Source organism: Motacilla alba, chromosome 12, assembly GCF_015832195.1.
Source record: "Motacilla alba alba isolate MOTALB_02 chromosome 12, Motacilla_alba_V1.0_pri, whole genome shotgun sequence".
Taxonomy (NCBI): domain Eukaryota; kingdom Metazoa; phylum Chordata; class Aves; order Passeriformes; family Motacillidae; genus Motacilla; species Motacilla alba.
The window spans coordinates 18,116,784-18,132,329 of record NC_052027.1 but is presented as its reverse complement, the minus strand read 5'-3'; the positions used below and the strand labels follow the sequence as shown (position 1 = coordinate 18,132,329).

General features: G+C 39.7%; 1 protein-coding gene across 7 annotated transcripts in view; it reads right to left on the bottom strand.

The window, feature by feature from the left end:
- Positions 1-15,546, bottom strand: part of ATP2B2 (ATPase plasma membrane Ca2+ transporting 2) — a 397,274-nt gene that overhangs the window by 13,676 nt on the left and 368,052 nt on the right. For 4 of the 7 annotated variants that reach the window (XM_038149261.1, XM_038149262.1, XM_038149264.1 and 1 more), the window contains 4 exons: positions 14,763-14,976; positions 12,141-12,352; positions 10,527-10,634; positions 6,650-6,832 (listed from right to left, as the gene is read on the bottom strand). In XM_038149261.1, coding sequence (XP_038005189.1) covers positions 6,650-6,832; positions 10,527-10,634; positions 12,141-12,352; positions 14,763-14,976 — 717 coding nt within the window. Of the gene's footprint in view, positions 1-314; positions 487-6,649; positions 6,833-10,526; positions 10,635-12,140; positions 12,353-14,762; positions 14,977-15,546 lie in introns of all 7 variants that reach the window. The other 3 variants (XR_005258393.1, XM_038149263.1, XM_038149267.1) reach the window with 1 other exon arrangement.

Below are 15,546 nucleotides of genomic sequence, written 5' to 3'. Positions count from 1 at the left end.
AGTCTGTATTTTAGAAGCAATACAAACCTGAAAAAAAAGAAAAAGAAAACCTGACAGGGAGCCCTCAAATAAAATGAAAATCTCCTCACAATAAAAAATGACCCTAAATTCCTGCCCTCACTGTGAGTTAGCAAAGAGACAAAGAGAGGGCAGCTCCTGGGGAGCATCTACTGTACACAAAGTAATCATGTCACGGGGTTTGGAGCTGGTTGAAGTGGGAGCAGAGCTGGGGAGGGGCAGAGGAGCTGAGTCTGAGGCGACTCTGGCTAAGTTGGCATCTCTGAGGGTCGGGTGCAGTAAGAATTCACACTCACGCCCAGCCGCAGCAGCAGAGGTGCTGGTAGGAGAGGAAAGAGCATTGGATAACGATACGTGACTAGGGCTAGAAATATTGGTTACATCCTGGGTCTGGCTTGTGACGGAGGACTGTCTCCTGAGAGCCCCCTGAAAGGAAGTGCCACTCTTGAAAGTATTGACTACTTCGATCTGTAACGGAGGAAAGAACGAGACAAGTTGCTTAAAGTATGGATACAGTTGCATAACTGACAGGAATAATCATGAAAAACAACAAATCGACCGTGCGCGCGCTTCTACTCCAGTTGGAACCACGGTGCCCCTTTTCAGCGTTTTGAGAAATGATTCAAATTTTCTGTCTGGATAAAATGAGGCAGCTCTGTAGGAGGCAGTGGAGCTGCATCACTTTAAACAAGTAGAAGATTTGAAACACCAGGTTTTTTTAAAGTTTAAACCATTTTATTTAGAGGTAAATAAAATCAGCTGGAAGACTTGATGTTACTAATCTCCACTCTTTTTTTTCCTACTGAGATTCAAATTATGCTCTTATGTCTCTCCAGGGGGAGAAAAATTCAGTCACTCAATTGGAATTTGGGGGATGGGGTTGGGGATGACACTCAACCAAAACAGAAAAACTTTAAAACTCAATATATGACTCTATTTTATCTACAAACCCAGGGCTATCAGTACACTAGTTTGATAAAATAATTCTTCCACTATTTTAGCTGACTTTTTCCTGTAATAAAAATTTGTAAAAATTTAGCAGAGCCATAAAGAATGTTGAGGTTTTGTAATTGGAGATTTAAAAGTATTAGTATTTTATCTTTATACAGAGCACTTAAAAGCACCCAGAAAATGATGTGGAACTGGATTGACTATTGCAGCAAATAACATGACAATTTTCTACTTATTTTCATTTGCCCTGTTTGACAGACCCATCCTGAGCACCTTCCTTTTACTCCCCACCACAGAGGATGAGTTAAAAACGGAGCTGAGTATTTCAAGGCATCCTTTGGCACCAGTATAAACCCATAAAAAGCAGGCTCTGGGTACAGAGCAGAAGCCAGGGATTGGCAGGAGTAAATCCCACAAATCCCTACACCCCAAAATCTCCTCTGTGTTGCATCAGTGCAACCACAACAGACAAAGCAGCGGAATAGCCATGGGAGGAATTCAACCAACTACTTGTTTGAAGTAGCCCACTGTTCCCAGACCATGCAACCCACATTTCTGGAGATTCCCAGCCTAGAAAGAGGTAAATTGGTGGTATTTTTATCAATTTAAACAGCACAAATCTTGGTGAAAACCGTCCTAAATTTTCCAAGTGGGAAGCACTAGAAATAATTTATGATTTTCTGCGGTGGTCAGACTTAGGAATAAACCAGTTTGGAGGGCTGAATCTTTAATAATATGGATGTTTTTCCTTCCTTAATCTTGTCTTTGGCCATCATTGTTTATTTTCCTGCATGTTTTTATGGGAATAATCAACCACAGCCAGCTGGAAAAGGGATTCCAAGTTACTGTTGTGCAATTATTACAGCGAATTTTCCTCCACAAAGCCCAAGTTTGTTCTGTCTGAGCCCTGGTACCATTTCTCTGCGCACACCCAGGGCTGGGCAGTGTTCAGCAGTCCCCACAACATTGGAGAGCTTTGTTTTTGGCAGCAGAATTACATGACCAGTGCAAATCTCACAGTGAGTCAAAGGTAAATCCCAGCAAATAAAATGTGAGGTGAGTTTGCACGTGGGGCAGGGCACGAGGGGATCGTCAGCTCAGGCTCAGGGAAACACCACATGGCTCAAACCACTGGTGACGTGGCACATTAAATACTCACCTGGAATGCTCTACAAAAGTAGAATTAAATACAGATCTTGGGTTCTCAGGGTCTAACCCAGGTGACAGAGCACTCTTCAAGAGAGACCACTCAAAAAAGACTCTAAAGACTCTCACTGAGGGCATGAAATAAGTATTTCTGTGATAAACCCTGAGATGTGCAAAAGCCTTCCTGGCAAACTGAAAGCCTTTGGTGCAAGAGTGAAAAGATGAGGGAAGATCTGTATTTAATGGTTTCTTCAGAGAAGAAGAATTACAGCCATGTAATTTGCTTTTCTCCTGAAGAAATGAACTCCAGCTGTTCATGGATGTAATTCCTGGTGGGAGGATGACAACCTTCCCAGAATCCTAAAAGCTGAACATACAGGGCTGTGCTCTGCCTGAAGCCAAGAAAGAAGAGGAGAACTTGGCCCAAAAGTTTATCTTCTCCAAGCAGAAAATAACAAAGAAGAAAAGAGCTCATGGAAATAAATAGTGCATTTTGAATTAAGATGGAACCTTTTCATGACAAAGGAATGCATTTATTTAGAACACTTCAAGCTGCTAAAGAGAAGAAAGGAAACAAATATTCATAAGTTTAAAAAATTTCCAACACAATACAGGATGCAATCATCTTTTGATTATGGGCCCTCAGGTAGAGAAAAAATACTGTCCTACATTTGAAGCTTATCCATAAGGTTGACATTTTTATCACCTGTCTCATTTTTCTCTATGTTCTATGCTCTAGAAGATCCAATTGTTTAGGTGTGCACAGCAAATAAAAGTATCAGTGATTAGCAATTAAAAAAAAACTGATAGTAGCAGAATAGTCCCGGCAGAACAGATACTTCTTCCTGATTTTTAACCCAGAACAGATTTTCAGAAGCATTTCTGTTGTCATTTAGGTTAGTAGGACCCAGATATCATTCCCCTATTCTCCAAGAAGGATATTAATTTAAAAAGTAAAAAAAAAAAAAGTAAAAAAAGTAAAAAAAGAAAATCCACCTTTCTGTAAAAAATAAACCAGTTTTTATTCCACTTACACGGGGCTTCCACAATGTTTTCTATATTAAAAGCTACATGAAAACCATAAAATGAGGTGCTGGCTTTTTATCCAAATTCAGAACCTCTTGCCAGGAGTGACTTTCACTGCTGGAAGGTTTGAATTGGTTCAAAAGAAATGTTTTCATGTTTTCTACATGAAAAATGAAGGGTGAATAATGCAGTCCAGCACCTCTGTGTGGCTTTTTTAGCATTTTTTAGCATTTTAGCCTTTGTGGTTTTTTGAAGAGGAACAATCTTTAAGCAGCAGTTACCCTGTCACCTGTATTTTTTTTTTCAGCTTTTCCTTTTATTCTCAGAACATTCCAGGCAGTTGTTTCCCACCTGGGGCAGATAAACTGAATTTCAGGATGAATGAAGCAATAGAGGAAAGAATCAGGCTGGGGGTGTAAAATTCTGACAAACATAAGAAGTTTTTGAATCTCCTCACTTCAGAACATTTCCATTCTCAGATGTGAGGGAACTGGAGAATCTTTCAATACACAATCAAAAGAGGTGAGATGCATGGCTTTTTGTCCGTTTTTTTACTCAGATTAAGAAGTCTGGCCTGAAGGTGAACTTGGTGAACTTCACAAAGGCTGTTAGACCTGCCAAAAGGGTGTGATCACTCTTGTCTTCCTTCAGAATGAGAAATTTCTGAGAACGGCAACAAAAACATGGGAAAAATTGCAGAAAACTGTTGGAAAGTCCTGTCTCTATGCAATTTCTGACCCCTTGAAGATCCTTCTCAAACTTGCATCTCTGAGATAAGCCATTTGTGAAGTTTCACCACTCAGCGACCATCTGAGAGAGCTTTCCAGGAAGGAAGCTCTTCCATTCCGAGAAGGGCAGCGCGCATCCATCCAGAGATTCCCTATTGTATATTTATCAGACAAGAAAACATGTAAATGAACTAAAGGAGGCCAAAAAGAGCATCAGAAGTCAATAGCCAGTCTCTGGCCTAGTTTTGTGCATTTTTCATACACCTTTCTTTCAGGTAAATTTATGCATGTCTTCACAGAAACAGAAAATTCCTAGTGGAAATCCTTCCTCTGGTGCCTTGGGTTGAAGCCTCTGAGAGAAGATGTAGATGAAAAATCTCTTTAACACTGCTGCAAGTCAAAGTCTCTTTGACTGACTGCATTGTCAGTTTGGATGGGTTTAAAAGGGAGGACTCTAAGGAAGAAGTGTTGGTTGTCTGAAAACAACACCCAGCCTGTGGTAGGTTCTTTGTTTCAGCAGTGAAGGCTTTGCTGGGAGCTGGGGCCACCTGTCCAAGAGTGACTGAAGACAAAACAAGGACAAATAATCCAATTTACAGCACAAGCGTGGAAGCTGGTGTTAGGATTGAATGACCAATCTGGTCCTGAGCCCAGACTTTCATCCTAGTCTGCCATCCTCAGAGATATAAAATGAGGGGATGCTCTCCCTTCTTCTTCCACATCTCTAGGAGTGCAGTAGACAGCAGAGGATTCCTGCAAATCCTCCCAGGGATGCTAAAGACATCCCAGTCTTTTCCAGGAGCTCTTTTTTTTGCTGGCTTCCTGAGAAATGTGTTATAGGGGAATGAATCCACCTGGATGGGCCCCACACAGCTCAGGACCCTCCAGCAAAGATCAAATTTGACCTAAGTCCATTGCTCTCCACTGCACACCTGGGCACTGCCTTGGAATCTGTTGGCCCATTTTCTCTTTTTCTTTTTTGTTTTTTTTTATTCCACAGACGTGAAATGGATGCAAAAAAAAAAAATCAAAGTCGTTGAGTAAATAAAATGAGAAGAAAAATCACAGAGGTCTCTTGGCAGAGAGGAGGGAGACATCCTACTAGAGGTGCTTCTACAACTAAGAGCAGAAAGGAAACCAAGATGGATGTTAGCAAAGAGACATAATTAATGTTCATTTGGGTTTAAGTAGTGGAAAAGAATAATTTCTCTGTGAATTAGGTGGACAAAAAGATTCAGAACTAAAAGCTATCTCTCAGACTAGAAAGAGAACTGGAAGGATGTAATTTGCTTTGTGTTGTTCGAAGCTGTTTACACTCACCCCAACCAGAAAGACATCCTGACAGAAGTGCCAACAGGCAACACTCCTCCTACAGCCACCAGAGAGAAAAGAATGCACATTTAGAGGTCATCTTTCCCTGAAGATCACCAGTACCTGGGCACTTTTTGTCACTACTACTGAAATTTGAATTTTCTCTAGTGATGAGTGCTCTTGACTCAATGGAGTCAGGACACGCAAGCTCAGAGCTGAAGATCCATATTTAATCACTTACCACAGAACCCTGGGAATTCCCCCAGCTTTTAATCTCTCTACATTTTATGCTCTGCAGATGCAGCCAAGAGACCTCACTGCCCTAATTTGGCTTCTTTCCATCATTTTTTTCTAAATTCATGGCTGCATCTTCCCCCCTCCCAAAAAAAAAAGTATCAATTTGTAGATGTGAAAAAGCAGAATGTGCTGTTTATCTCGGATGAAGACAAAAAACCCAAATCTTCTGAGACAAAAATGTTCTTTAGAAGATTCTTTCAAGAAAAAAAAAAGATCATTTTCTTAATTATTCACCTCTTTTTCTTGTCAGGCTCATGTAAAACACGCACATCTGATGTGGCAATAGCTGTTCTCTGCTGCAAGCTGGCAGAAATACTTGATCTTAGAAAGATCAAGCAGAGCACACCTGAGTGTAATGAAACACTTCACTGCAATGGAAAAGGCAAAATACTTCACATGATTTTCTTCAGCACTCCAGGACAAATTTCACAGCTCCTTAACCTGCGCTATATTTAGCACCATGATTCAGTGCAAAGGTCTGGTATATTAAAAAATGCCGTGGATTTTTGTGTTTGGCAAAAGGTGGGGAGAGATGTTTCTCAGGAATCATTCCTAATAGCCAACTCTTACACCTCAATATTTAATGGCTGCTTAATTCCTACTAAAATCCAGAACCACATTTTTCATTACCTAATGGGAAATAAAATCAATCCCTTTTAATCGTGATCAATGTGTGGCAGTGCCAGAACTGAACAGATTTACTTTTTTAATCAAATTGTACATCATACTTCAGACTCAATTTCAATTATTCTGTTAGTGCAGCAATGGCAGCAACAATGTATTTTTTTTTCTTGAGCAAATCAAGCAATACATTTTAGAAAGCTTTCATAACATTCTGCGAGCTGACGTTGGCCAAGCAGCACAATTTTATGAGCTGTCATCACTCTAGGAGAAAAAGAACATCCAGTCACAGTATTTCCAAATCAGAGATCCCTGGTTTTGCACTTTATCACTTTATATCTTTTCAGTTTATCTCTTCTGCTGCACACACCCCTCTTTGCTTAGTTCTCCTCTTTTGTTTTTCATGTTTTTCCTTCGAGAGCAATTAACCAGTGCCATCCTCCACACACAAACACTCCGTGGCTTTCCTCTTAACGTTATCTTGCCTTGATCTCACATTAATCATTTCTTTGGGTGTTTCTAGACCTTGTGGGCATTCATTTTTGGCATACCTGGGTTTGGATTCTGTTGAGCCCTCGGAACCAGAGGATTTGTCCACGTCGGAGTTCTCTCTCTGCGTGATCTATTTCTTCAACATCTTCATTGAGCTCTTCCTCAGGGACCTCCTCCTTCTCAGTGAGCCTCCCTGCCTCCTTTAAAAACTTTAGCCTACTTGTTGGGATGGTTGCAATGACCTAAAATCATAAAAAAGTACTGAAAACATAAGCCTCATTCAAGAGCAACAGTATAACAATCAGCTAATTACAGAAGAGTAATTATATTTTAGTAAGGTCTATAAAGGTGAGCTAAGCCTGTTCCTAGCAGCACTTTGCACTTGGACAACTCCATTTTAGTCCCAAAAATATTTAATTTACTGTGTAAACAATTAGCATGACTCGCACCACTAAGCCACAGTGTGGAGCAGGTTCAAGGCTGGGAAAAGTCTTATCAATAAAAGAAATTGAAAATAAAACAAGATGGAAATATTTCAACTTAATTATGTAAAGAAAACTTAAACAGATTGATAGCTCTGCAATTAGAGTTTGGGTATTTGTATGGTAATGGGAGGTGAAACTTCATTGTATCTCATGCTGATCAATCTTTCTCACACTCCCTTGGTTCATGGATTCAGCTTCCCTTTGTTCCAGCAGCTGGAATGCTTTTCTGGCATTTATCAAAACTGAGTTTTCTGAAAGGTGTGGATCTGGTTGTTGGATTTATCATAGGGCTGTCTCTCACTCTGTGTCCTTACCACCAAAAAATTCTGATTGACTTAACCCCTCTTCTTGTTCTGTTTGCTCACCCAAGTGGTCCTTGGAAGTAACTAATACAGGAGAATAATCTTTAAAAATTGCAGATACTGTAGCTGGACAATTATTTTAAATCCATTTCAGGGTTACCCTGTTGGGCAGTCATTTTCTCTTTGTTCTGATTCCTTGCATAAAACCAGGAGCAAATCATGGCAATTTAAACAAGACATTACCTGGAACACACTGAATGCTTAAAGCAAATCTCCTGCAAAGCAAATTTTTAAACCCACTTAGCACAAAACTGCTGCAATTTTCCTTTTTGTCTTCATTTGAGCAGCGAGCAACCACAACTGTGAAGCTCAGATGTATGAAAAATGAAGAGAGAACCAAGACAGCTGCCAGAAAATTGGTGAGGAGAGCTTTGGAAAACTGGAATGGATGCAGAGAAGACACATGGAAAGGTTCTGGATATTTTCAGGGTGAAAGCAAACCTCTGAGTTTGCTGAGCGTCTCCTTGAGCTTCGCAATCCACATGCCAGATTTATTATAATGTTTTACAGACAGATTGAAAAAAAGAACAAAATAACCAAACCAAACCCAGTTTCTACACTACTACAAAACCTTTTTAAAGGGGGGCTGAAAAAAAAGAGGCAAACCTGAAGAATTAATGGTGTGGCACGAGCAAAGACAAAACAGGAGAGAAAAAGAAAGGGGAAATGCTCATCAGTTACTTACTGAAAGTCCTTCAGCCTCCCAGCTTTCAAACTACAATGCCAGCACTTTACAAAGAGAAACTACTGCAAACTCTGGGATCTGATGAAAGTGATGGTGATACAGGATTTTTTAACCAATTTTCATAAAAATAAGTCTACTGGGTAGGAATTGTGTGTGACAGAATGTTCCTCTCTTGCAGCACCTCAGCCAAGCTGATGAGACTTTCCTCTAATTCTTTCCTTAAGGTGTTTACATGGCTTTTTTTTATTATTCATTTAGTTTCTGTATCTGCCAACACCCACCCTGTTCAGGACACAGACTCAATAGAATTAAAGAACTAAATATTATTCCCAGAAAAATGATCACAGTTTTAATAAGTGATCAGTAATTCTGGGAATGGGATATGAAATACTTTAGAAAGTCTTGGGTTTCAGAAGAGATGGGAGCTGTTAGAAAACTGTCCCTCCAAGCATCTCACATTGACTTGCTGGAAACTTCTTAAATTCCTTTCAGAAGTGCCTGCTTTGACACCCAAACTTGGAAATCTTGATTGCCTTTCATGGCTCACCAGAACAGCAGGTTCAGCACGTGGATTGAAAAAAAAATAAGAATAACAAATTTGTTTTTTGCTGAATTAGAATGAGTCAGAGCAGCCGAGAAAAGGCTGAGACAGAAGAGAAGCATTGCTGCTAAAGGAAAAGAATTCTCTCTCACTGAAGAGCTCCCTGAAGAAAGGCCTTGCCACAGACTGTAAATAATGTAAATATGGACATAATTGATTGGTTTTAGTGTCCTATTTTCTTTTCTGGTCACTAAATATTGACCACAAGACAGATATTTTTTCCCCTCTGTATTTGCTTTCTTCTCAGCAATAAAACTGTGGAGGTGTTCCAATACCAGTTTTAATTTAATGTCTAAGGTCTCACAATAAATCTGGGAAACCTGGGGCAAGTAAAGTGAAAAAAAATTCTGATATTAGTATTAGTTCTTGGTGGTTATGTAATAACCATGGATAACAAAATTTAGAAGCCAAAAAATTTGATCAAAGGCTATGTGAAATTTTCACAGCTGAATGAAGCAGTTTGGATTCTTGTCCCTCTCCCTGTTTGACTTTCCCTTTCTCCAAAAGTTGGTATATTTTCCAAGCAGTAGAGAAAAAACAAACAAACAAACAAGAAATCCTTCCTTTCTGAGATTATCAAACTGATTTTAGGTCTTCCTGCTGCAAGGCCTTAAGTCAAATCCCAACCTCAAGTAATAACTACCTCAGAATCTAACAGTGATGGTTTTCAGGCAGATATGCATTAAAAGCTGTTCTGATTCTGAGCTTATTTCTAAAGAAAACTGAGGCCAAACTGTCAAAAAAAGTTTGTTTTGTTTTGGTTTGGTTTTTTTCCCAGAAGAGAACAAATAATTAGACTTGAAAGCAAGCATTTATTCACTACAACTCCAGTAGAACCACAGCAGAATTCAATTGCAGTGGGCAATTTCTTGACTCTTCATAGAGGCAAACTGTGGATCTACAAATCTCTTGACATCTGAGAGAAAAAAATATAACTTCACATTTTTCTTTACTGCACCAGGTGGCAACAACTCAAATACCCTGTTAGTGCATTCAGAGGTGAAAAAAAATTATTATTATTATTATGAACTTTGCAACCTGTGTTTGCACATAAAAAAAACAATTTATAATGTTAACAATACTGATTGTGTGTGTGTACATCACTTCCAGAGAGTCAATCCCAATTTATTTAACATCATCTCATTGACATTTGTTTATTCATCAATACATAATTCTATATTAGCCATTGATGATAGAGGGTATGGCAGAAATTGAAAAGGACATGTTAATTTAACTGCCATTTTCTACAACTATTAAAGGCAAACATTTTTTTTCTTTTTTTTTGCACTCCCTCTTCCATCCTTCTCACAGAATTATGTGGATGGAGAATCACAGCAGAAATATTTTGAAGGCACTGGTATTTTTCCTATGACAGTAGCCGGAATGACAATTTCAGCAAGGGAATGAGTTGGTTGACCTAGAACTGGAACTTCATTTCAGCCCCAAAACTTTGCCACATCCTACAGGATGAATTCTATTCCAGGGAAGGTCACAGTGCATTTGCCTTTGCAGCACTTTTTTGTGACTAAAAGACTGAAGTTGTGACTCAACATCTTTCACAAAGCAGCCTAACTGAAGATGGCCCTGGTGATAGCACACCCTGCTAGAAAGGAAAGATTTGATAATTAACAAAAAAGCCCCAAAGGAACAGAGGGATAAACTATCCTTACTAATAAATCTCTCCTTGAAGCTCTCAGAGAGCACCTTGGGTTTCAGTGAGGGCTGCACTGGGCACTGAGAGAGGAAATCACAGGAATATCAACAATATCACACCTTTGAATGTGCAGCTTCCTTAATGCTTACCTGACCCCACACCAGCTCTCCTAATCCAATAAATACACACCACATCCACTGGTCCAGCTGCAGGGGAGAACAGCTGAACGGTTTTCCTCCAAACTGGACAATTACTATCTACAAAGAGAAGCACGAGGGAAAAGGGGTCAATTTTTCAGGGGGAAAAGGCAACAAAACCAAAACAAACACAGCCAGATTAAAAAAAAAAACAAAAAAACAAAAAACAAAAAAAAAGCTGCATAATTCTGGTCCCAAAGAAACCCACAAACTTCTGCATGGCCAATTAAAGGTGAGAAAAAGAAATAGCAGTTCAGACTGAAGTTCCTCAGCCTCATATTTAACAGTGGTCAGATATGAATGGTCAGGAAAGAGAACAGGACAGTCCCCATGTGCTCTCCCAGCTCCTGGTTTATTGACCCTGATCCAGTTCATTTTGGAATGTCCATTGCAAGAGAGGCTTTTCCCTCTGAGTAACGTTTTCTTGTGTATTTGCAGATGTGCATCATGGAGAGACAGAGGGTACAGAAAACTCTAGATCTGTTGAAGGAAGGGGGTGGCAGAACCCCACACCTTCAGCAGGATGACAACACAGAGTCTGAGCAGACTGAGAAGGTTTTGCTAACTGAAAATGAGATATAATTGATATTTCTTGTTAATATTGCTGCTGCAAAATTGGGGACCTTAAATCACATCCAGAGATTTAAATTGTCCAAGTTGTAAACCCATAATTTTGAATTAGATGTTAAAGACCATTACTGTGAAGGTCTGCTCCTATCACTGCAGCCCTTCTTCCAATGTTAAGTTTATTGAGGAGTTTCCCTTTTTAAATCACTGTAGCCCAAGCTCAAACTGCTCTTTCTTCCTCCTTCCTCCTCCCAGGAGAGAGGTGCCAATGCTGAGCTGCCACTGCAGAGCTGAGCAATAACGACAAGATAAAAATAGATTTCTAAATTATAATATCAAATATTATCAAGCACAGGATGGATGCCAGCAAACGTACGGATGCAGGAGCAGAAGGGGGAATTCTTACAGAAGAAAAGTTTGGGGAAAATGTGTATTACTGTGATCATGTTCACTTGTGATGGGACAGCAGACTCAGGAGAGGAACATGAGGAATCACAATCCAGGGGCATCATTGCTTGGAATACTGAGCAGCATTGGGCAGTGTCATTGAACAGAAGAACAGTTCAGCATCAGCTGTTTGAAGGTATATTTTTCTTTTCAAGGAGTAATAGATAATTATAAAATGCTTTGTTGGTATGCTGTTAAACAATTTCTTCTTTAAAAACCAGTTACAATATCAATGATGGCTGTTATTATTGTGCATGTTAAGATTAATCTAAGAATTAACCCAGTTATAAGGATCAAAATTTCTATTTTATTAGCATGGCTACATAACATTTTCCACTACTAACACTTGTATTGATTGAGAAAATACACTAAACCAGGTGGTTTACACTTAAATGGGCCTCCTGCAGCACTTAGATTTAAAATTAAAGAAGAAAAAGAAAACACAGAGAAGAAAAGCCCCAAACAAGCTTGTGTTTGATTTTTTTGAGTGGGTTTGTAACGGTTTGAGTGGATTTGTGATGAACAGTAAGTGATTCTTGCCCAGAGCTTTACCTGAATAGCGAAGGTGCCCAGGACAATAGTGCAAAAAATGGGGTTTCTGAAGATGCCGTCGAAGACGTTCCTCTCGCCGTGGATCTTGCGGGCGTTGATCTCATTGAAAAGCTGCATCATGACAAAGGTGTTGAAGATGATGGTGTAGTGCTCGGAAGGAGGAGAGTGAAGAGGGGCGTTCCTCCCACTGTCAATCTTGAACATTTTCTCACCTAGGTGTAAGACAAAAATAAAAGTTTCCTCTAGAATGAATCAAACCAATTTATATTCCACTCGTATTCTTCAGCCTGTTGCCTTCTTTGGTCTGCTTTTTCTAGATAAAACTTTTCTTGCACCAATGAGCAGAACACATCTCAACTGAGCAAGAAGCTGTGCAAAAGCTGACTCCTATTTAACAGCTCCACACCTACGCAACGTTGTCAGTCCTACTCTTACCTACCCAAGTAGGAATTACTCTAAGCACTCAATTCTTTCAGGTGTAACAAAATCTTAAGGTCATTGCCAGAGTGTTTGAATTTTCTACAGTGGTTGGAAGCCACCACTTTCCATCAGGTTTTACCTGTTTACTAATCCAGTAACTTCTGCCAAGCACTGAAGGATATCAGTCACAAAAGACACAGGTATTCCTGGTTTTAAAGAGATTTGGGGTTGAGCAGCGGCAGGCACTGCTGTTTAATTTGATAATTTGGCTCTCACTCATAGATCTGACCAATCAAAAAGCAAGATACAACCTGTGATGAGTAACTAAAAATGTGGTGAGCTTTGAAAAATTAAAGTTAAGTTGTTTTTTTTTTTTTTACCACAGCCTGACAGGACCAGACAGTGAATTCTGGATTTCTGATGTCTCAAAGACATTTACGTTTTGTATGTTCAAACAAAATGTATTTCTAAAAATAAAAAAGATAAAAAACTTGATGCACTGGTCTCTGAAGAAACCTCCTACAAAAGAAAGGAAGTATTATTTGAGCAAAATAGAAATAATTCTCATTAATTTGAAATTTAATTATGGAGGCACTGAGTTTTGCACATCGTGTCACTGTAAATCTGAGCCTTGTAGAGTTTAGAAAGGAAAAGATTATCGCTAAGGCTTATCAGAAAATTGTCTGTGATGTATCCTTCAAAGTATGCAGGAGTTTTCCAAAGACACACAGGAGCAATTAGAATGGGGCGGGGGGAACCTGATTTGCTTTTCATCTGGCTCAGTATAAAATATTTTAAACCATGAAATTCATCAAAAAGCCATTTTAACTCCCCATCAAGTTCACAGAAGTTCTTGTTCCAAGATGCATATCACATGAATTACCAAGAGTTTCTTCACCTGTTTTAGAGAACCTGAAATTCCAATTATCTAATGCAGACATTTTCAAAATTCCCTGTAAATCTGACAATGTTAGAGACCACCTCTCTCAGAAACCTGGCAAATCTTTTGGTTTAATTCCATTGTGAACAGATCATTGCCTCCTCTGAGCATCCCAAATAAGCTGCTAGATGGCTATAAAGTGGACAAGGCTTTCACAATGGAGCTCAAAAACCTCCAAAAAAAAATCATAAATTTACATTTGCATCTTCTCTCGAAGTCTGTGTATAAGGAAAAAAAAAACCCTGAAAGACAACACATGTGATTTAACAGTGACTGCAAAGTGACCAGAAGACAATACCCAGCTGAAAAAATCATCTGTCCTTTGAGACGGTTCAGTTATTATTGTGGAGCAACAGAATCTATTATTAGCTCCTACTATTCCCTGCAGCAAGAAACATTTCTCCTCCTTCCCTGCCCTCTCCAAAATACAACCTATAAAAAGCATCCATTGCCAGCAAGGCCTGAAGAAGAATCCAGTAATCCAATAAATTAGACTTTTCACCCCCTTTTAATATCCATTCCAGAAATTAAATGTCAAAGCAGAGTGTTTTTTGTATCACTTAACACTGATTACTTACTTTCCATACCACTTAAGATCAACATTATTTCTGCACTGTGGACAACACTTTGCTCTTGGTAAAATGGATCTTGATTTTTATTGTGGTTTGTTTTGTGGGGTTTTTTTCATGTCTCTACTCACCACGACAAGCCTCACAATGAAATCTCAGTACAGAAGCAGCAGGATGGACACTCCTATTACAGAATAACCTTCTATGCTGTGTTTGGATACAAACTTTTGCCAAAGCCCAAACCTCTATTTTATGTGGGTAAAAAAGCTCAATGAGGCCATTCCCAAGGTAACAATATATGAAAGTGACTACAACATGACACCTTCTGTGCTTCCCATCCCATCAACCAGGATTCACAGAATCACAGAGTGACTGGGTTGGAAGAGCCCTTCAAGATCATCGAGTCCAACCCAGCCCCAGCACCTCAACTAAACCCAGGCACCCAGTGCCACATCCAGGCTTTGTTAAACACACCCAGGGATGGTGACTGCAGCACCTCCCCAGGCAGCCATTTCAGAACTTTATCACTCTTTCTGTGAAAAAATTTATCCTAATATCCAAAAAAGAAGTGTAAGGATAACGAAGGCAGGCAATAAGCACACATAAATTCGTTACATTTAAAGCATTTTGACGCTTCAGCCGTACAACCCAGCTGCTCGTGAGCTGAGCACCAAGTCTGGGCAAGCTTCTCACCGACAAAGAGCAGGGTGAAGATGAGGGTGAGCTGGTAGACGGCGTGGCCCAGGATGTTCTTCATCATGGTGCGGGAGATGAGCGGCTTGTTGCGGCCGTAGGGCTTGCGCAGCAGCAGCGCCTCGGTCGGCGGCTCCGTGGCCAGCGCCAGCGAGGCAAACGTGTCCATGATCAGGTTCACCCACAGCATCTGCACGGCCTTCAGGGGAGAGTCCTGAGGGGAAAAATCAAGAAGGTTTGTATTTCCCAGGAAAAGCCTGGCTGGGGGCTCATTTTTCTCACGGGGCTCAGAAATCCCCACACTGAGGACACTTCTTCTGTTGCTGGGACCCTTCTTCCATTCCTGGTCCTGCGGGACCAGGAGCACAATGACCTGAGCAGAGAGAAATTATTTCCCTGCAGGTATTTATTCAGCACCATTTGCAACCCCAAAACTCATACCAAGCATGACAGTAACTCCTTCTAACACCTATTGCAATGCTCTCCTTCCCTTCATGCATTGTGCTTGAATTTTCAGCTGAAATTAGATATCACTAGAGAATCCAAGTTTCTCTTGTGGAAGAAAAATTATATTGAAACAGATTGAAAAGTAACATTTCCTTTATACTAAAACCTACCTGTCTTTTTTTTTTCAGAGACAGTTTTAAATTATTAAAAATGTTTGGAACAATTATGGTGACATCATGATACATTACACTTAAATAAGATCATTAGCAGTGGTGACATTAAAAAAAGCCTGATATTTTGATAAACAAATAATCTGAAATTTATTAAACTATATCAA